General features: G+C 39.7%; 1 protein-coding gene across 4 annotated transcripts in view; it reads left to right on the forward strand.

Moving 5' to 3' along the window:
• The window catches only part of PLS3 (plastin 3), a 117,100-nt gene extending 97,662 nt beyond the window's left edge, over positions 1-19,438 (forward strand). For 3 of the 4 annotated variants that reach the window (XM_012934048.2, XM_055122375.1, XM_055122374.1), the window contains exons 7-18: positions 2,415-2,496; positions 3,473-3,638; positions 5,786-5,928; positions 7,390-7,416; positions 7,692-7,787; positions 9,998-10,193; positions 11,723-11,801; positions 12,700-12,814; positions 13,205-13,338; positions 14,447-14,570; positions 14,776-14,900; positions 18,112-19,438. In XM_012934048.2, coding sequence (XP_012789502.1) covers positions 2,415-2,496; positions 3,473-3,638; positions 5,786-5,928; positions 7,390-7,416; positions 7,692-7,787; positions 9,998-10,193; positions 11,723-11,801; positions 12,700-12,814; positions 13,205-13,338; positions 14,447-14,570; positions 14,776-14,900; positions 18,112-18,244 — 1,420 coding nt within the window. In that variant the 3' untranslated portion in view covers positions 18,245-19,438. The remainder of the gene's footprint in view (positions 1-2,414; positions 2,497-3,472; positions 3,639-5,785; positions 5,929-7,389; positions 7,417-7,691; positions 7,788-9,997; positions 10,194-11,722; positions 11,802-12,699; positions 12,815-13,204; positions 13,339-14,446; positions 14,571-14,775; positions 14,901-18,111) is intronic. The other variant, XM_004614475.3, reaches the window with a different exon arrangement.
• Positions 19,439-22,353: the final 2,915 nt, after the last annotated feature.

Here is a 22,353-nt window from a genome sequence, read left to right on the forward strand (position 1 = left end):
TTCTAGGGCACCAGAATGTCGGCAGCAAAGAGTAACACTTGATCAGTTGCTGATACTATTTATAGATGCAGTGTATCACAGTGGTTGAGAGCATTCTGCATAGTTAGTACTCTGAGTTAATTTTTAGCCTCTGCTTCTCAGTTGCCGTCTAGCTGTAATCATGATACTTATACTTAGCCTTTCAGTTTTCACAGATCATGATCACTAGATGACTGTTCTTACCTCTCAGAGCTATCATAAGCATTATGCAACTATATTGTGGATTGCTTACAACTCTATAGTAAATATATTTCAAATAGCAAATGTGCATTTCATAAAATTTCCTTTTCTCACCCGTAAGATAGTTTCCTCTTTATGGTTGATTTATAGGCACTAAAGAAATAATTTTACCTTAAAAAAAAGAAATAATTACCCACACATTTTGACAAAAAGAGATAGCTATATGGTACTATTTAATGAATACTATACAGTTCCTAACTCATCTTTTCAGGCATTCAATCTAGTAAATGACTCATCAAGTAATTTTACCTTTATGAATTTTTTTCAACTTAGATGTTTTATGTCAAATATATTTGTTCATTCTTTTGCAGGTAAGATAAACCAACTCTTAAGTGTAATTAAATGGCAGGATATATAGGTTTGAAATTTTTATAATGTTATTTAATGATTCCCTTAAGAGCTATAATTAGTCTGTATAAATAAAGCAACGTCGAGTAACTGATTGTATTAGATTGGAATTTATATAATGCTTGCATGGAGATAATATATAAATTTATTTTTTTGTTTTTCTTAAAAACACCTTGATTTATAAAGTTGTCCATTATGCAGATGTTCCAAGCATTTAGTTACAGGCATTCAATAGTTTAGCACCAATCCCACCACCATTACACCTTCCCTACACCGTTGTCTCCAATTTTCCCATGTGCTCCTTACACCTGCCCTCATAGAGGCCCTCAATAATTTTTTTGGGCTTGTTGTCAATTTTGCTAACTGAATGATCAAAAAAGTTTCCTTAGAAGAAAATTGGTGTAAATTGTTATATCTTACCATGGAGATATTAAGTCCTTGTGTGAGAGATTATTAAGTGTTGTTATAGGTTAAGCCTTCTGTGTTTATGTTTTGTTAATTGAGACTGGTTGCTTTCTATGTTGCACCCCATCCAATCTACTGTGCTGCTACTAATTTATTAGTGTTTAGAGATTTAGATGTCACTCCAGCAAGTCCAGAATTTTTAAAGGGGTCGTACATTTGGAGTTAAATTTATAACTGATGGTGGCTTTATGGTGTGGACATGATTGAGAGGGCTTCCAGAAGTACTGGGAAGTAGGGAGAGGTAGCCCATCTGTACTCCAAGAAAAGTATGGAGATTTCCGTCACAGAACCCACATACCTGATTTTTTCAAGAGACTAATTTTTAGGTGAGGCTCCGTCCTGAGACAGTGGCGTGTGGCCAGAGGCCTGGTAGTGATTTAGGAATGTGGGAACATTTGACTGCTGGGGTTCTGTTTTACTGGGCACTGGGCTGATCCTCACCCTCCAGGTGCCTCAGTTTTCTCAGCCATTTTTAGGTGTCAGGAGGAATATTTCCAGCTTGTTGATCTCTTGAGATTTATTATGAGTCTCTGGAGCAAGGCTGGTAGACAAGCTTACATGGTGGCAACTACCCCTATGTGAATTAGAAGTTAATTGTGCAGTATATGATTTAGAGGAGACAATTTTAATGTGAGACACTATCTGTATTTCAGTATTTATTCAAGAAATGATTTTTAGCATCAAAGCTAGTCATTCTATGAGTCATTCTAGTCAGTCAAAGAGCCCAGCAGGCAGGGCACTTGCCTTGTACATCACCAACCTGTGTTCAGTCCCTGGAACCTCATCTGGTCCTCTTGAGCACTATCAGGAGTGATGCCTGATTGCAGAGCCAGGAGTAAGCCCTTAACACCACTGGGTATGCCCCCTACCGCCAAAAGACAAAACCAAGAAAAAAAATCTAGTCACTTTTTTTTCTTTTTACTTTCTGGGTCATACCCAGCGATGCTCAGGGGTTACTCCTGGCTCTACACTCAGGAATTACTCCTGGTGGTGCTCAGGGGACTGTATGGGATGCTGGGAATCGAACCCGGGTCTGCCGCGTGCAAGGCAAACGCCCTACCTGCTGTGCTATCACTCCAGTCTGAATCTAGTCACTCTTAAAAAAATAATGGGGGAAATAGCAAACCTTTTAAATGAGAAAATACAGCCCAATTTCCTAATCAAAGATAACCAATTACTGAAAACGTTTTTTTTTGTAATTTGCATCTTTCATATGATATTTGGTTTTCAGCCTGATAGTCACATTAATTTTTCCAGATTGCATGGGGCATTATAATTACAGACTAAAGGTATATTAATGCCTTATTAACTTTTTGTTTCAGTAAAATGATCAACCTTTCAGTTCCTGATACAATTGATGAAAGAGCAATCAACAAAAAGAAACTTACACCTTTCATCATTCAGGTATGTTCTGTTCTTCCCACTTTGTTCCAGGAAGCCACTTTATCAGGATAGGCTCTTTACTGCCTATGTTCTCATATAATCCTTTTTTAAAAAAATTGGTCTTAATGGATTGAGATCCTATGGTTTACAACAATAGCTTCTCGTTTACAGTGATAGTTTCTGGTGCACATAATTCCAACACTATACTCATTACCAGTGTACCCAACTCCTTCTCCGTAGGAACTCAATATCCCTGCCTCTCATCTGCCTCCCTAATTCACTTTCAGGTACCAGTTCTTCCATTAAGTTGCCTTTGGTCCTTTGTTGCTACTTTTCAGTGTATCTTCATCTTTTTAACAACTGGTTTAGGATTATTATCCAGATATTAAGAGAAGAAAGGTGAAACCCAGAAGGTTTCCAAACTTGTTCAAGATCAATGTTGTAATTGCAGTTTCAAATCCGAATCTTAATACAAAGCCCCTTGTTATTTTCGTTATATACTCTGTTTAAACATGCAGAAATCCACAGAAATATATTTAATCTCCATAATTAATCTTAAGGAATTAAATGCTTTTCTTTTCTATCAACTATTAGACTATTAGATGACAAGTTTCTTAGGCAAGACAACAACTTGGGATGTGGAGATGGTGATTTTTTCAACTATATGCAATGGACCTCTCATTTAGATATTTTAGAAATAAAAGGCTTAATTCATATATATATGCTTATTTTAATCACACAGCCCTTTCTGTCATTCCAGTATACTTCAGAAGAGACCAAATAAAAATACGGAGTTAATTTTCTGTGGCATTCTGGAAAAGACAATAGTAATAAAGCTGAGACTTGTTTTAGCTATGCTTTTAATACCAAAGTTTGGAAATTGTTTTCTGTGGATCAAGCATAGATCATTCAGTGTTATTTTCAGTGAAGGGAAAAGTAGAGCTCTGAAACAAATGAAAAGGTCAAGAAGCAAGTGTATAAATTGGCTGTCTTACAGGAAAACTTGAACTTGGCACTGAACTCTGCTTCTGCCATTGGGTGTCACGTTGTGAACATTGGTGCAGAGGATTTGCGGGCTGGGAAGCCTCATCTGGTTTTGGGACTGCTTTGGCAGATCATTAAGATTGGTCTGTTCGCCGACATTGAGTTAAGCAGGAATGAAGGTAATGGAACACAGTCATTATTTTTGAAATTGTTTATTGGTTATTGTTTTTCTAGTTAAGCAGACTGTCATGTGTGTGCTTAATTGGGGTGATTAGATAATAACTAGAATTAACATAAGGTAATGCTATGGTGTTATTCAGGAAAACAGCCTAATTATAACTTTCTTATTTGGTAGTTATTAACATTTGTCTGGCACTTAGAATTCATTTTATAAAAAAAGACATGAAAGCGCATAGTTTAAAGAACTTTGTCAAAGTCCCCAAACTTGAATTTTATTCTCTTTTGGGAGTGAGGGGGGTGATGAGGAATTTTGAAACCACACCCAAAAGTGCTGGGTGATTGCTCCCAGTGGTGTTCAGGGTACTGTTTGCTGTCTGGGATTGACCCCAGACTTCTCGCATGCCAAGTGCTCTCCAACCTGCCTAACCATCTTCCTCTCTTTTTCTGACACCATCACTGCCCTCAATTCCATTGCTGTGTGCCATCGCTTGAAAGAAATTGTATTAGACTTTTATGTTACCTTAGATCTAGACCTCTTCAGAGAGATTCAAATCTGACCTTAATGAATCTCACATCTCCTGGTCCAGCAGGAACATCACCTTCTTACAACACACTGCAGGCTTTTCTGTCACAGCATGGATCTGAAGAATGTATTAATATATGCAATACAATAGTCATGGGGCCTTAGGACACAGGACATTGTCCTCTTTCTGTGGGGTTTAAAATATCGCTTTAGATGCTAAGGAGATGAAATGCAAGGGGGTGGTAAGGTGCCTGCTTTACACTCCAATGATTCCAGTTCAAATTCCCAGCATCACATACAGTCCCCGGAGGGTGATTTCTTAGCACAGTCATGAGTAATCCCTGAGCTCACTTGGTTGTGATCCAAGCCCCCTCCCTCCCCTCCCCCCAAATATATTTTATTCCAGAAACATGTCTTGATCCTTAGTTATTTGGGGAGAAAGAATATATAATTCGGAGTTCCCAGCATTTTCAAGATCTCATAATGATCAGTCAGATCTCATTTTGTACATATATTCGTTAATGTATTTTTGCAACGTAATTTTTTTAAATGTAAAATTGAATTATATTCCTTTTTAAATAAGTTTAGCACTTCTAGAGTTGGGCCATGGTGGGTTAACATAGAGCATTTGTGTTGCATGTGTTCAATCCTAAGCACCATTATGTATATGTATGTGTGCATGTTTGTATATATCATATATACACATACATATATGTATATTATATATATACACAGATACACAAACACATATAAAACATATTAAGTAAACTCAAGATCTTTCAGGCCAAGGAAGATGGCTCAGAGGATTGAAACATGTGCTTTGCATGCTATAGTCCCATGTTTGAACACCACTGGAGCACCTCTTGGTATTGCCTCAAAACAAGAGATAATTATACTTAGATATACAGGCCAGAGGATTTCTTTCATCACCGGCTGAAGCTCCAAAATTTTAAATAACCCTTTTTATAATTAGTTTATATAAATATGGTGCAATGTAAAATTGTTCATTTTCAAAGTTATGATTTCCTTCCTTCCTTCCTTCCTTCCTTCCTTCCTTCCTTCCTTCCTTCCTTCCTTCCTTCCTTCCTTTCTTTCTTTCTTTCTTTCTTTCTTTCTTTCTTTCTTTCTTTCTTTCTTTCTTTCTTTCTTTCTTTCTTTCTTTCTTTCTTTCTTTCTTTCTTTCCTTTCTTTCTCACACCCAGCGATGTTCAGGGGTTACTCCAGGCTCTGCACTCAGGAAGTCCTCCTGGCAGTGCTGGGGGAACCATATGGGATGCTGGGAATTGAACCCGGGTTGGCCGAGTGCAAGGCAACCGCCCTACCTTCTGTACTGTCCCTCCAGCCCCAGTTATGTTTTATTTCTAACTTAAAGAATAATTCAGAAAACAGGTTATAATGTATTTTCCCTTGTTCCCATAATATATTGTTTATCTGTATCATTTTATAATTATTTATGCCTTTGTTTATCTTTTATTAATTAGAGAGTACCTGATAAGCAGGAACTTAAGGCATACTAAGTTTTTCATGTCTGTTAATTAGAGAGTTAAAAAACTGAATGAACTTGTAATACCAATGACCATATAACATATTAGCTTGTGGCATTTTTTTTCTCCCTACTTAAAGCATTGGCTGCTTTACTTCGCGATGGTGAGACTTTGGAGGAGCTTATGAAATTGTCTCCAGAAGAGCTACTGCTTAGATGGGCCAACTTTCATCTCGAAAACTCTGGCTGGCAAAAAATTAACAACTTTAGCGCAGATATCAAGGTAACTACAAAAATCTGTAACACATTTGACTTCAGATTGCGTCACAGCATAAAATGTCGAGAACCAATCCTACCTTGTTGCCTCTTGGCCCTGAATTGCAGGTTTTAATAGTGAGGTGGAGCCAAGTGAGGAAACTTAGCACTAAGGCTGACTTTCATTCTCTGGATCAAGGCCAAAACATTATAGTCACAGCATTAAATATCCTGCCTTCTGTTGAATATAGATCCTGAAAGGAAGGGCCCTAACTGTAAATTATCTTCCATATCTTCAGTAGATAATTATAGGCAAAGATACTTTTTTCTTTCTTTTTTTAAAAAATATTTTTATTGAACCATGAGATACAGTTACAAAGCTTGCATGATTGAGCTTCAGTCATACAATGGTCGAGCACCCATCCCACCACCAGTGTGTATTTTCTACCACCAATGTTCCCAGTATCCAGTATCCCTCTCGCCACACCCAACCCACCCCACCCCCTACCTCTATGGCAGACAGTTTACTTCTTACTGTCTCTCTCTACTTTTGGGCATTGTGGTTTGCAATACAGATAGCGAGAGGACATCATGAAGCGAGAGCACCTTTACAGTAGTAATGCATTGCTGTTCAGAAGGAGGGAAATCCTAAGCCCAGTCAGGGTCACATCTGGATTCTTATACTATGAATTGATCTGAAATGTCTTACATTCACCTGATGTTCCTTATTTGCCTATTCGTTTCGGGCACTGTGTTTCAAGTACACTTTGATAGTTTAAGATGCATCTTTCTGAGCAGCACCAGAAAGTCATAATTGGTGGGTCTGGGGTATTTGGGGTAGTCATCTGCGTTTTTAACAGCTTCCCTCAGGGAACGAGCTACAGAGCCTACAGTGGGAAACACTTGTTTATACCTTATCTAGATTTTCCAGGCTGGATAATAAAAACCATCACAGCTGGGTAGGTGGTCTTAAGATCTAGAGGGTTAAGAAAGCACCGTTCTGGCTCCTGTCCTTTAGGATTCTAGAGATGCAGGCTTTGGCGGTCACTTGGAAAGCCTTGATTGTGTTTTCACTGGCGCAGTGGTTGTCAAATTGTAGTATGTGGAGTGTCTTGAATTCACCCATCACAGAACCTGTATGAGGAAATCCACTTAATTTTAGGATAGTTTCGAGATTCCAAGTAAAGTCTTCCCCCAAATGATGGAAGAGTTAAGGGCTGAAAACAAAAAGAGAAGCATGAAGGGTTAAGTTGTGAAGATTATGAAAGGGTTCAGTGTTATTTCACTGACTCAGATGTTTATCATTTAATTTGATCAAGAAATACTTTCATAGCTTATCTCTTCTCCATAGCTTATGATATATATTTACTTCATATATCTGTATATATCTGTATATATATAGTAATGATGTAACTTGTTTCTTTTTCTTTCCCTATGCTTCCTGGATTTCTGCTCCCCTACCTATTTTTTGCTTGTTTTATCTACCAAGCTTACTGACTTCAGTAATTCAGTGAAGGTACAGAACTAGTTTTGTCTTTACTAGCATTTCCATATGGATAACTCAATAAATTATAAAGTCATGGAAAAATACAATTCATCTACATTTGAGGCAGACACCAGCAGAGATCACAGATGGACTTTTCTGGGGGAGAGATAGGTCAAGTGTGAGACAGAGATTTGTGCCATATATTCTCACAAAATTCAACACAAATACGCTTCCAAACTTGGAATGATAGGATACATTAATTATTTGCAATCATGGCCTCACTGACGTTTTTGATTCATTCATAGGATTCCAAAGCGTATTTCCATCTTCTCAATCAAATTGCACCAAAAGGACAAAAAGAAGGTGAACCACGGATAGACATTAACATGTCAGGTTTTAACGTAAGTATTGGTATTCTTTCCAATTCTACAGCCTTTAAAAATTATTATGGATGTCTCCTAAGTACTAGAACTTTTACCATTGCGTATAAATACATTGACAATGTTAAGCATTATTTAAAAATTCCTTCACAGGCATATGAACAAAATTTATAGTCGGAAAGTCTAGCTTTGATTTTATTTTAGTAGAGTATAATAGCATAATTAATTGGCTTGCAATTAGTTTCCTGGTACTTTTTTTTCAATGTAGGAGTACTACTATTCACCCGCTGATTAAGCTGACTGAAGCAGGCATGAACTCTCCATTACTTTTCTATAAAAAAATTCTTTTAATTGAATATCCATGAGATAGACAATTACAAAGCTGTTCATAATTGGGTTTCAGTCATACAATGATCCAGCAACCAAATCCTCCACCAGTGGTTCTTGGTACTTTGGTATGTGTGTGGTGCTAGGGATCGAACCCAGGGCCTCACACTCGCAAGAGAAGTGCTCTATCAGTAAGCCACATCCTCAGCCATGAAGAACTGGCCTATATGGTTTATGTGAATGGCAGGGAATATTCAAGGCCAAGTGTGGGCGTAATTAGTGCTTTTCTAAATTCTTCAATTATAGCTACAGTGGTAGACGTATTAGCATATTCATATATGCATATGTAACACTCCCGCGTTCAAAGTACTGTGAATATATTTGAAAACACCTATCTGTGAAATCCACCTTGGGCAATCATTATCATGGCCCTGTTTCCTAATGACATCAATTATTTATTCAGTTGGACACATTCCTTCCCAGAACTGGCTCTCATGTTTCTCAACCCATGAAGTAGGAGCTGAACTAAACTCTTTGACTCAAGTTTCTGGGATCCTGAGGTTTTTTGGTTACCCACAAGACATGAAATTGTGCATTCTATTAGTTTAAAATGCAGCCACATTTCTAGTCTATTAAGTACTAGGATTGGGTGAATGAATCTGTCTAAACCCATTTGGAGAGTCTTACCAGAATCAAATGTATTAATTGATGTGGGTGCTTATATGTCCGTCCTTTATGGAAAATAAAAAAATTCTTTGGCTCAAGTCACCATTGGAATGGACAAGGGGGTGTCCTGACTGGAATGGCTAACTTAGGGTTTTCTTATGTCTGTGTAAATCGCACCAGTGTACTACAGATTATGATATATTTCATATATCATATATCAAGAATCAATCAGTCATTCTTCCCTGATTGATCATTTTTAAAACTCCAGTCCTTTTCTTTTCCGTCCTTAGAATCACTCAATGACTCCCCATTAGCTTATTCGGTCTGAAATGTTGGACTTGGCATTTAAAGACCCTACATAATCTTAGTCCCCTCTTCTTGGCATATTATTTTCTTTTTCTTTTTTTTTTCTTTTTGCTTTTTGGGTCACACCTAGCAATGCACAGGGGTCACTCCTGGCTCTGCACTCAGGAATCACCCCTAGTGGTGCTCAGGGGACCATATGGGATGCTGGGATTTGAACCCAGGTCGGCCACAAGCAAGGCAAACGCCCTACCCGCTGTGCTATCACTCCAGACCCTGGCATATTATTTTCTACTAGTTTGTATATTTGTATGAGCACTTACCACTGCCCACCCACCATCATTTTGTCTAAGCCCTTGTTCTTCAGTGTCCTTCATTCTTTTCAGCCTCACACTTTCTTTACTACCTTTCATATATATATCATTTGTGGCTGACCTGTTTAATTCTATTTAATTTTTTGTGGCTCTAGGGATCAAACCCAGGGCCTGACACATGCAAGGCAAGTGCTCTACTACTGAGTTAACATCCTTAGCCCCTAATTTAAATCTGAAGTTTTAAGTGCCCCCACACCCAGTGTTTTTTCAAAGCGCTATGATCTGGCGCCATCTAGGGCATTTTTAAGGTACTGTATATTCAACACAACTTTTTTTTTTCTCTCCCCCCCCACCCCCTATTCAAAACACTTTCGTAAGAAGGATATGTTGGCTAAAAGAAGGTAAAATTATAGATCCAGCCTATCATTGTAGGGAAATAATTCTGTATTTTTCTTTTATTATTTTTTAAATTTTAAAAAAATTTTTATTCGTGAATCACCGTGAGGTACAGTTACAAACTTAGGAACTTTGATGTTTGCATTTCAATCATACAGTGATCATTTACATAGTTCTGTATTTTTAGTACAGCCTTTAAAATGTCTTTTTATTTTACTTCAACAGGAAACAGATGACTTGAAGCGAGCTGAGAGTATGCTTCAACAAGCAGACAAATTAGGCTGCAGACAGTTTGTTACCCCTGCTGATGTTGTCAGTGGCAACCCAAAACTGAACTTAGCCTTTGTGGCTAACCTGTTTAATAAGTACCCAGCACTGACTAAGCCGGAGAACCAGGATATTGACTGGACTCTGCTAGAAGGTAACTAAAAGTTTGTTGAACCCTAAAGTACAGGTCTACAGAGCAGAAATGCATAGAGCACTGTGGTTCCATAATATTGACTCCTTCTGCTTCTCTATCCACTGTCCTTAAGCAAATTGATACGAAAACTAGACCCAAGTGCTCAGTGAAAAAGTGGAAGCTGATGCAAAGAGAAGATACAAACTTTTTTTAAAAGAAGCAGCAGCATATAAGTGAGCTTTTAATATAGTCTAGCAGCACTTAGTTGAAAGTCTCTTAGTAAGCCAGTGTTTTGTTGCTGTTTTTAAAATTCTGTATTTTCGGGGGGCTGAAGTGATAGCACAGCAGGTAGGTCGTTTGCCTTGCATGTGGCCGACCCAGGTTTGATCCCCAGCATCCCCGAGCACCACCAGGAGTAATTCCTGAGTGCAGAGCCAGGAGTAACCCCTGTGTGACCGCCTCCCCCCTAAAAAAAAATCCCTAGTTTTGGAGTAAAAGGAACATTGGGCCAAATCTGATGGTGCTCAGGGACTATTCCTGACTCTGGGCTCAGAAATGACCCCTGACACGGCTCATGGGACCAAGGTGTGGGAAATTTGAACCAGGGTTGTGGACACTGCATTTGCATTCAAGTAAGGCCAGTGTCTTACCCCCGGTACTACTCTTTAGCTCCCCGGGTTTTAATAGGACAATAATCCTAAAATTTTAGCTCTCAATTTATGGTACATTTTTTTCCCATTCTTTCTCAGTCAGACTAACTGGAACTAGCCCCAGTTCTTTTCACCCTTAGCTGCTAAAGATTTAGTATATAATTGTTACGTTTAAGTATGGAAATGTCCGAATCTATCTTCTAGGTCATATATGCAGGAAGTGCCATTTTGAAACAAGATAAATATAAGCATTAGTTCATCAACAGGCATCACTATGAAATTTATACTGACTTTGGATCCAGGGATGTGAGTCAAAGGGCTAGAGGGTATCCTTGGCATGCCGGACAGCAGCCCTGGGTTCAATTCTTGGCACCATTATAGCCTCTCCTGCCCCACGCCAGCACCAGGAGTGACCACTGGGCATTGAAAGCAGAAGTATCTCTGAAAATTTTTGAAAAAATGAGTGCTTTTGGAGTTGAAAGTAATTTGTTGCTGTGAAATAGGCATGTGAAAGCTAAAATAATGTGTAGTGCAGCAACAAAGACTAGATAAAGGGGAAATATAAATTAATCTGACTATAGGTTCATATGACCATTGCAAAAGTTCTTAAATGGAAATCTGATCGATAGCATTGTTTGATTTGAGATATGGGGAGACTGGAGGGAGATGTATAAAAAGTTCACCACCCTCTAAATCTCTTAATTGGTTAATTGGGATCTGTTCTTTCATTAAAAGAAATTCAGCAACTTTAAAATATGCATTTGTGTAGAGGCACTATTTACAAGGGAATATTGGAAAAACCTCAGTTGTTACAGAGGAAATACAGTATTTTCCTATGTGTTGACAGTATACACATATACAAAGTACTGAATAAGTAAATTTTGTGATTCTTCTTAATAGGAGAAACCCGTGAAGAAAGAACCTTCCGTAACTGGATGAATTCTCTTGGTGTTAATCCCCATGTGAACCATCTCTATGCGTAAGTCTTCCTACTGCTTTTGTAAAGTATTATGGACATCATAAATGGATATTACACAGATAAGTCCATCAGTGAACGTTTTCTAGTTGTTTATAATGATTATTTTGGAAAATCTTGAGTCATGATTTCTGTTACTACTTGCTAACTACATAAAAGTCCAAACTATTTCTTTACATAAGAAAAAAAATATACATGTGTAAGTGAAAGAATATATGTGTCTTTATAGCCCCCTCCCAGAGTGGGCTATAGTTTTATTTATGTTTGAAAGAGAATCCCGGGAACACCTTCAATAGACCAGCCATGGTGTTTCTCAGCCTGAAGTGTTCTATTCTACATAGACCTCCTCACTCCCCTGTGTCCTAGCCACGAATTCCAGTTTTGAACACCACCTGCCATTCTCGAATCACATACTTCTGTTATTCTTTCATAAAACACACACACACACATTATCCATTACTTGCTTCACTGTCTCTGTTCCATCTCTTTCTCTCTCTCTTCCTTACCCCCTCCACTTTTGACTTTTGGGCCACACCTGCTGGTGCTCAGAGCTTACTTCTGGCTCTCTCTGCTCAGAGCTTACTACCGGTGGGGGTCAGGGGACCCTATGAGGTGCCCGGGATTGAAACTGGGTCAGCATTGTGTAAGGCAGGAGCCCCACCCACTGTACTATATCTCGCCAGCCCCATTAGGGATTTTTATCCTGTGTGCCCAGACATTAAAAATGTGTCTTACAAATAATAAGCATTCAGGAAATTTTTAAGTGAGTTGGATGATCTTTGTGCTGTTTTCAGCACAGATAGAAAAATAGGAGCCATGGCTATTACCTGTTGTTTTATGTATCTTGATTAACAGAGTGATGTTATTGCAACACTGATGAAATGTTTTTTTTAATTATTAGTGACCTGCAAGATGCCCTGGTAATCTTACAGTTGTATGAACGAATTAAAGTTCCTGTTGACTGGAGTAAGGTTAATAAACCTCCATACCCCAAACTTGGAGCCAACATGAAAAAGGTAGAGAAGCAAGTTGCTATAAATCTTGATTAGCAACTATTTTCTTTTCAGTATGTTTCATTTGTGCGGTAAACTCTTGATGCTGATCTTCCTGGAGATAGGAATTGTGTCTCATTCATCTGTGTGTGATGTGCACTATGAAATATGAGAGAGGGCTCCTAAGCAGTGCTCATGAAGTCCAGGGGCCCTGTTGACAAGTTTTGTCCAAACCAAGCCAGTGATTCAGTGCAAGAGCCAGCATCCAGAGATGCTCTGGAGACCCTGTGGTACAGAACCCAGGAGCAGATACAGAACCCAGGCTGGACGCTGGGCCTACACTCTTTAACTGCTATACTATCTCCCGGCCCAACAAATGAAAATATTTCACCGTTTGCTTTTGTGTGTTTACAGCTAGAAAACTGCAACTATGCTGTTGAGTTAGGGAAGCATCCTGCCAAGTTCTCCCTGGTTGGCATTGGAGGGCAAGATCTGAATGATGGGAACCAAACCCTGACATTAGCTTTAGTCTGGCAGCTGATGAGAAGGTAGGAGACATGGTTTTATTTTCTCTATTACATGTTTTTTGATCTAGTGATTTTTCTGGGTTTTTTTCCCCCCATTTTGCCTTTTCGCTTAAAGTTTTTTCTTTTAGTCATCACTTATATAAACATGCCAGTGACAACACCTTTAAAATTTTTTGTCTTCAGACTCTGGAATAAACATCATGTGTGTGATAGTGTGTGTGTGTGTTGGATGTTTAGCAATAGATGCCTCCTTGAAAGATAAGCAGCACAGCTGTGAATATTTCTTTTTTTCCCATAAGAAACTTGACACATAAACAAAAGAAGCTTTATTTATTGTTAGTAAATTAAAAAATCCACGTGCAAAAGTTCTGACCAAACATTCCTGCTTTCATTTGAAAAAGGTCTCAACTATAATGCTGGAAAGTGTAGTGGATTGGTCCAGATTGTGCATAGGGTTGCTCTTAAAAGCATGGGAAAGCTTCTCCGTTACCACTACACCACAAAGGGTAGATCATGGCAATACTTGAAATATGATTTTTTTATATATAGCATGACTCTTTCCATAAAATCTTAGGCAAACAAACCTGTTTGGAGCCTATCATGGGATTTTGGTCTCAAAGAATGAGACAGGGGTATAAGGAAATAAACAAATATATAAGGACTCCCCAAGGTTCAGGGTCATCTGAGCAGCCATCTGTGGTCTCACTATCTGGCTATTTATTCAGTATTGTATGCTCCCCCTCCCAGTCCTGAGCCAGCTATTGTTTTACCTTGACAGACATTAAGGACAGTTAGTAAGTACATTAACATTCAATGGCACATTCAGAGAAAAGGCTGGGGCATTTCACATAGCCTATTATTATAGTATCAGTCAAGTCAAGATAATTTCCTATTCTATTTTACCCTCCATCGCCCTCTACATTTAAAAGACCCAAATCTATTTTATATTCTTTCCTGGGGACATTTTTCCTTGTCTGATACATTCTAAAAGACCTAAACTGTTTTGCCCAGGGGACTGTCCCAACCTTGTGTTTCGGGGAGATGGGAGGAATAAAGCCCCAGAAGATAAAAACTTTTGTCTAGTGATTGCAGTTTTTCTTAAGAAGTACCTTTTCTCCTGCTTCTGTAGATACACCCTGAATGTCCTGGAAGACCTTGGAGATGGTCAGAAAGCTAATGATGACATCATTGTAAATTGGGTGAACAGAACGTTGAATGAAGCTGGAAAGTCAACTTCCATTCAGAGTTTTAAGGTAAAAATTCCTGCATATTTGATTATCCATCACTGGTTGCTAGAATATCTCTAACTTGGAAGGTCACTTTGTGAGTCAGCATTCTTAGAGTGCTAACACACAGATACTCTTAAGTCTCTGGCATTGGTTTTCGAACTTTTTATTAGTAAATCACATGTTAATTTGTGCGTATGGAAGTCTCAGATTTGTTCTCCTTTTACTCTAGGACAAGACAATCAGCTCCAGTTTGGCAGTTGTGGATTTAATTGATGCCATCCAGCCAGGTTGCATAAACTATGACCTTGTTAAAAGCGGCAATCTAACAGAAGATGACAAGCACAATAACGCCAAGTAAGGGAAAATTCAAAATATTCTGGAAAGGCAGGAAACACAAGTTCTGTCTCTTAAGAATGGTATCACCCATGCCATGTAAGACTGAAGAGTCTTACAGATTCTTCAGGGTATTCATACGCTCCTGAACTCACAGCTTTTATTGCTAAGAATAGCATCTCACTTTTGAAGATCCCAAAATTTCCACTAAATTTCACAAATTAGAAGGTTGCAAAAATATCGAAAGCAAAAGCATCAGTATTCTAAAACAGTTCATTGAACCAATATTAATCTCTGGGCAGTCAGAATTTTTTCCTTTTAAGTATTAAATACCTAAAAGCAAATTTTTTAAAGAAAAGGTATCACACTAGTGAAAATTTTCTTATGCTCAGGTGTTACTCTTGGCTCTGTACTCAAGAATTACTCCTGATGGTGCTTGGGGACCATATAGGATGCCGGGGATCGAACCTGGTTTGGCTACGTACAAGGCAAATGTCGTACCTCCGCCAGCCCCTACTAGTCTCATTCTTGGGGAGCAGGGCACACCCATATTGATGCTCAGGGGTTATACCTGGCTCTGCACTCAGGAGTTACTCTTGGTGGGGCTCGGGGACCCTATCCAATTCCAGGGATCAAACCCACGTCGGCCAAATGCAAGGCTAATGCCTTTCCCACTGTATTATCCCTCCAGCCTCTGAGCCTCAGATTCTTCATCCATAAAATGAGGGAACATTGAGGTTTGTAAAGATAAAATTAAAAGTCGTGAGACCAAGCTTTGTGCTTAACCTTGTAGGTGCTCATTCAGTTCACTGTTCTTTTGGTGCATTGCTGAAATGATGTTGTGCATGTTTTAATGCAAGCACAGTGAGCTGAGGCTACTTATGCACGGGGGTGTTCTTCTCTCCCTTTCACAGTTTTTAGAAGGTGTGCCCCACTATGTCTTTTCTGCTCTTTCTGCATAGTCGCATTTTATTATCTTACTTGGTTCCTAAGAGGGCCTGTGATTTAACCCTCAGCAGAAGACCCTGCCCTGAAAGCTTTATTGCATTTTAATGTTGAGGTCTTTTTCTACTTTTTTCTTACTTTCACCTAGACTGTGACCTGTTCTTATGGGCATTCTGTGGAAATTTTACTCATAGCCACTGAAAATCTGTGCGGCATATTTCTTAGGACAACGATAATATATTTAATGCAAAACTTTGCACATAATTTCTCCTTTCTTGAAAGATATTTGTAGCGTAAATGTTAAATAATTAATAGCCACAATATACAAAGAACTCTATATACTTTATCACTTTTTTTCTTCCACTCTTTCATTTATCTTTTCCATTCTTTGGGCTTGCTACTTTGTCCATGTGTCATGAACATTCTCTCATCTCCCTTGAGTATTTGACAGTATTCTTTCTTGGGGGCTGGGGTCTTAGGCCACACCTAACTGTATACAGGGCTTTCTCCTGGCTCGGTGCTCAATGATCATTCAGGACCAAATGTGGTGCCGGGGATCAAATCCATGTCAGCCATGTGTGAGGCAAGCACCTCACCTACTATATCCTGCTCTCTGACTTTATTTGAAAGATGAGTATATTACAGCAACTTGGATTATGCCTCTCGTAATTTTTCTAAACCAGTTCTCTGAGGTCACGTGGCAGTGTCTGTTATCTTTTTATCAATTCAATGAGACTATCAGTATTGACTGCACAGTCAATCTGGGTTATTTATTTATTTTTTTATTTGAGGGGCTTACTTGACTTTTTCCTTTTGGTTTCTGTGCTCAGGGCTTACTCCTTGCTCTGTGCATATGGATCACTCCTGGTAGGATCAGGTGACCATATGGGATGCTGGGGCATGCATCCTTCCCACTCTGTGCACTCTGGCCCTTGATTGTTTACTTATTTATAGATGTATTTTTCATTTTGGGCTGGAGCGATAGCACAGTGGTTGGGCGTTCACCTTTCACGCGTCCGACCCAAGTTCGATTCCTCCGTTCATCTCGGAGAGCCTGGCAAGCTACCGAGAGTATCATGCCCACAAGACAGAACCTGGCAAGCTACCTGTGGTGTATTAGATATGCCAAAAACAGTAACAATAAGTCTCTCAATGAGAGACGTTACTGGTGCCCGCTCGAGCAAATTGATGAGCAACGGGATGACAGTGACAGTGAGTTTTCATATTAATAAACTGCTCCAAGATTCTTACATGGATAGATTAATATTAGTAGTTCCAAATGTCAGAGATTAATAACTTGGTATCTCGGGGGCTGGAGCGATAGCACAGCGGGGAGGGCATTGGCCTTGCACACGGCCAACCCAGGTTCGATCCCCAGCATCCCATATGGTCCCCTGAGCACCGCCAGGAGTAATTCCTGAGTGCAGAGCCAGGAGCAACCCCTGAGCATCGCCGGGTGTGACCCAAAAAGCAAAAAAAAAAAAAAAAATTAAAAAAAATAACTTGGTATCTCTTCAGAGAACTACCAGTGTGCCCGGGAGGTAGCTCAGAGCGCTGGTGCTTATAGCTTGCATGAGATCACCAGCAGTTGGCAGTCTCCCTGGGCACCATCACTGGGCATAGCCTTAGAGATTCTGCAGCACTTCAGAGCCTGAGCACTCAACTGCCAGGTCCATACCACAACGCTGTGTATTGTGGGAAGTAGCCTCCAGGCCCCTGAGTGCCACTGGGGAAGCCCCCCAATAAAGAGTGGTATCCGGGGCTGGAGCGATAGCACAGCGGGTAGGGCGTTAGCCTTGCCGACCCGGGTTCAAATCCCAGCATCCCATATGGTCCCCTGAGCACCGCCAGGAGTAATTCCTGAGTGCAGAGCCAGGAGTAGCCCCTGTGCATCGCCAGGTGTGACCCAAAAACCAAAAAAAAAAAAAAAAAAGAGTGGTATCCAAAACAGAGGTCTGGAGCTATAATGTAACAGGTAGAGCACCTATCTTGAATACCACCCACCCGGGTTTGATCCCCGGCACCCCTTATATTCCCCCAAGTCCACCACAGTGATCTCTGAGTGCAGACAGGAGTAAGTACTGAACTCCACCGGAGTGACCCCAAAATGAACCAAAATCGGAGTGATATCAAAGACAAAGCAATAGAAAAGCAACTACTGTTCTGATTTGAGCTTTCCAAATGGAAGTTTCTATCCCACATTGTTATGTAAGAAGCCAGAGGTGGCTCTCGTTTGTCCTTGACTGACAAAAACTTTTTCTTTTGCTTTCTTAAAAAAACCAAACAGGTATGCCGTGTCAATGGCTAGAAGAATTGGAGCCAGGGTCTACGCTCTGCCTGAAGACCTGGTGGAAGTAAAGCCCAAGATGGTCATGACTGTGTTTGCATGCTTGATGGGCAGGGGGATGAAGAGAGTGTAAAACAACCCACGTGAATAAAAGCAGCCTTGCTCCCAGGTGCATGGTTAGTAAGTCAGCTATTGCCAGGTGACGTGCTCCTGTCTTCAGCACTCTTGGTCATTTCCCACGTTGATGCTGCCTTGTGATTCGTATTAAGTAAACCACATACAAGCTTGAGCCCCAACAGTGGTACGTGCTGGCAACAGCGTGTAAAAGGACTTTGAGTTTTATTAAGCAGACTAGCTCATCATGAGAGCCTGGGGGAGGGGAAGAATTCTCAGAAAAGCATCTCTTTCCCATAGTCCAAGTTGCATTGGTCATACACACCTGCCTGAAAAGTGCTCGTAGCCAAATAAATTGTGTATCTCCCCTCCATAGATTGCTGTCCTTGGCACCTCCCCTTGCTGTATGCTATTTTGATGTTATCTCTCCCCCTCATAGAGTATCCACCTCTTAGGACTTACTTAGATGATTGGATATGAATACTATTAGACAATAATTTTGCTTTCCAATAGGCTAGGTCTTATTGAAAACTGTGGCCAGAGGGTATTTCGATATGAGTATCCTTTGTTCAAGACTTTACTGAAACTTTTTGCGAAAGTAACTGGCTGTGCAGAATGTAATAGAAGCTTTTCATATTGTTTTATTCTTAAAATCAGTATCTTTTTACAGTATTCTTTCTACATGATACTTTTTTGTACATTTAAGAATATTTTGATTACATTAAATAAGACTGCTGATTTTGCTACTTTTTTAAAGGGGCGATCAAGTAAGGAAAAAAACACATCTAGGTAGAGGAAAAATGAACCGTGAAGTTGCATCTTCCCTCTCACACCCAAGCTGTAAACAATGGACATATTTTGTCTTAAAGATGCTCGGTCATTATATGCTTATTTGTTTTGAAGCCTGTACCATCAAACTCTCTCTGTGGATTTAAAAAGCTTTGGAGTACGATGCTTTTGAGGAGAGAGTGGGTTCAGAACTTAGGATACAGTAGGACAGGTGTGCTAAGTGTACAATACATTTTCTAATTTTACACCTGAAACAAGGAGATGTGGTCACTAAGGTATAAAAATACATATGTAGAACTTAACGTACTCTCGCTTTTGTCACGCTGTTTGCTGTAGCATTCAAGATCATAGTGTTAATCTAATTCTTAAAAGTGATGTAATCTGGTAGCAGTGAATTAGTTTAAATAAAGGCATTTACATAATACTTAGTGTCTCCGTGCTTTTGTCCTTTGTGCATGATGTTTGTCAGCCTTTTTGTATTTCCTCAAGTGTTCTAACTTGTATGGTATACTCTATGAAATAGTGTTCATTAGAATGGAAAGTTCCGTGGACAAATTACAGGGACTGGAATTAATTTACCAATAGAGTAAAATGGTTTTCTCCCATTTATCAAAATTTCCTTATAAGGCTCCTCCCTTTTTATTTTTTTTCCATCTTATTTTTTTTCCAGTGTTCCAGAATATATAGAAAACCAGAATAGCGGGGCTCTGAACAACGAGAGAGGAGAGCAGGATTCTTAACCCCATTGATGTTGTGGATTGCGTAATTCTTTGTTGGAGTGGGGGTGACAGGATAAGTTATAATATACTATTACCCTGATCAGGAAAATGACCAGAAAGACTGGTGGAGGGTGTTTAGGCCTCACTTGGCAACGCTCAGGACTTACTCTTCTCTGTGCTCAGGGTTCATTCCTAGTAGTACTCAGTGCTGGAGATCTAACTGAGGTCAGCACCTTCATCCATGAACTATTTCTCCACTCCTGTAAATACATTTTTTTGACCTGTGTATAATTTAGATTATTACAGTGAACACTATATTCTCCACCTACATTTACTAATCATTAACCTTTTGGCATTGTGTGGGTGTGTTTTTTTTCTTCCTGAACCATTTGAAAGTTTGAGGATGTCATATTAAATTTATAAAGAATATTTCATGCTTGCTCTTCAAGCTCATGTTCTCCCTTGAACATGTAGCTTTTTAAAAAATTTTTTACCAATTTGACTTTTTATTTTCATAAGGTTGTTTGAAATTATGGATTACATTCAATATTTTGACACCAGTTCCACCACCATTACACCTTCCCACCACCATTATTTTCCCACACTACTAAAAACTGTGGAAAAGGCAGATGTTCATTTCACTTAGCATGATACTCTCCATGACCATCCACTTCTAAGCAAATTTCATGACTTCGTCTTTCCTAACAGCTGCATTGTGTATATTTACTAAAGGTTTTTTTTTTTTTTTTTTTTTTTGCTTTTTGGGTCACACCCAGCAGCGCACAGGGGTTACTTACTCCTGGCTCTGCACTCAGGAATTACTCCTGGTGGTGTTCAGGGGGACCATATGGGATGCTGGGAATCGAGCCTGGGTTGGCCACGTGCAAGGCAAACACCCTACCCGCTGTGCTATCACTCCAGCCCCTTTCTTTAACCAGTCATCTGTTCTAGAGCACTTGGGTTGTTTCCAGATTCTGGCTATTGTGAACATGCTGCAATGCAATCATTTGTGGAATATAAAAATAACATGATATGAGACTGATACCCCAGGACAGTCGACAAAAGGGCCAGGAATATTGTTCCATGGTTGGTAGCCTGCTTCATGAGCTGGGGGAGAAAGCAGCTAGAATACAGAAGGGATCAGTAAGTCAATGATGGTTGAAAGGATCGTTCGGGATGGGGGATGGGAGATACAGGACCAAACAGTGATAGCCTCTGAGTATCTGTATTGCAAACCATAATGTCCCACAGTAGAGAGTATGGGGAAAATTGCTATAGAGGCAAGGGGAGAGGTGGGATGCGGGGGATACTGGGGACATGGGTGGTAAAAACTGCACTGGTGGAGGGATGGGAGTTGGATCATTGTATGAAACTCAAACATGAAAGCTTTGTAACCATCTCATGGTGATTAAATTTTACAAAAGAAAGGGCAGGTGCTAGATGATTTATTTTCTATTGCTTGTTATGAATACCATAAGATGTCACACCGCAGTCACATGCTCCTGGAATTCTAAAATTTTAGATAATTAGGATCTGGAGAAATCTCTGCAGCAAGCTGCTCGGTTCTGAGATTCTTTTGTGTCTCTCTTGAGCATGTATCTTGCTTGCTTGTCTCTGTGTACTTTTGCTTGCTTTTTTCCTTTCTGGAGAAGCCCGTGTTCTCTCTTGAACACATTTTCTCTCTTTCTCTCCTTACACTCTTTCTAAGCAAGTTTCATTCAGTAATAACTACTGTTTCACTTACAAAAGAGTATTCACAGTGGCTGGAGCAATAGCTCAGCGGGTAGGGTGTTAGCCTTACACGTGGCCAACACGGGTTCGATTCCCAGCATCCCATATTGTCCCCAAGCACCACCCAGGGATAATTCCTGAATTCCTGAGTGCAGAGCCAGGAGTAACCCCTGAGCATTGCCAGGTGTGACCCAAAAATAAAAAAAAAAAAGAATATTCACTCAGAAGTACCTCAGCATAAATCTGAGAACAAGGACATTCTCCTACACAACTACAGTAGCATGTTAGAACTCCAAAATGACATATTAATCTCTATGTGCTGTCACTGTCACTGTCATCCTGTTGCTCATCGATTTGTTCGAGCGGGCACTAGTAATGTCTCTCATTGAGAGACTTATTGTTACTGTTCTTGGCATATCCAATACGCACGGGTAGCTTGCCAGGCTCTACCTCTCGGGCTCGGGCTCGATACTCTCGGTAGCTTGCCGGGCTCTCCGAGAGGGGCGAGGAATGGAACTCGGGTCTGCTGCGTGAAAGGTGAACGCCCAACCGCTGTGCTATAGCTCCAGCCCTGGCACCATATAATCTCATCAATAGACATAATCCAGAGACTCACTCCCAGAAGAGAGTGACATAGGCCTCACCTATGAGTGAATCTGCTGTATAATTATATTATGAATTTTAGAATTCTTTGATTGCACGGCCATGTGACCTCATACTCTATACCACCAATGTATCGAACTTTGGGGGACACAATTTGGGATTTGGGGTGTAAACATTCGAAAAATGATGGTGGGAAGGTGTAATGGTGGTGGGATTGGTGTTTGAATATTTAATGTAATGAATTATTATGAACAACTTAATAAAAATGAAATAAAATTTAGAAAAA

Source organism: Sorex araneus, chromosome X, assembly GCF_027595985.1.
Source record: "Sorex araneus isolate mSorAra2 chromosome X, mSorAra2.pri, whole genome shotgun sequence".
Lineage (NCBI taxonomy): Eukaryota > Metazoa > Chordata > Mammalia > Eulipotyphla > Soricidae > Sorex > Sorex araneus.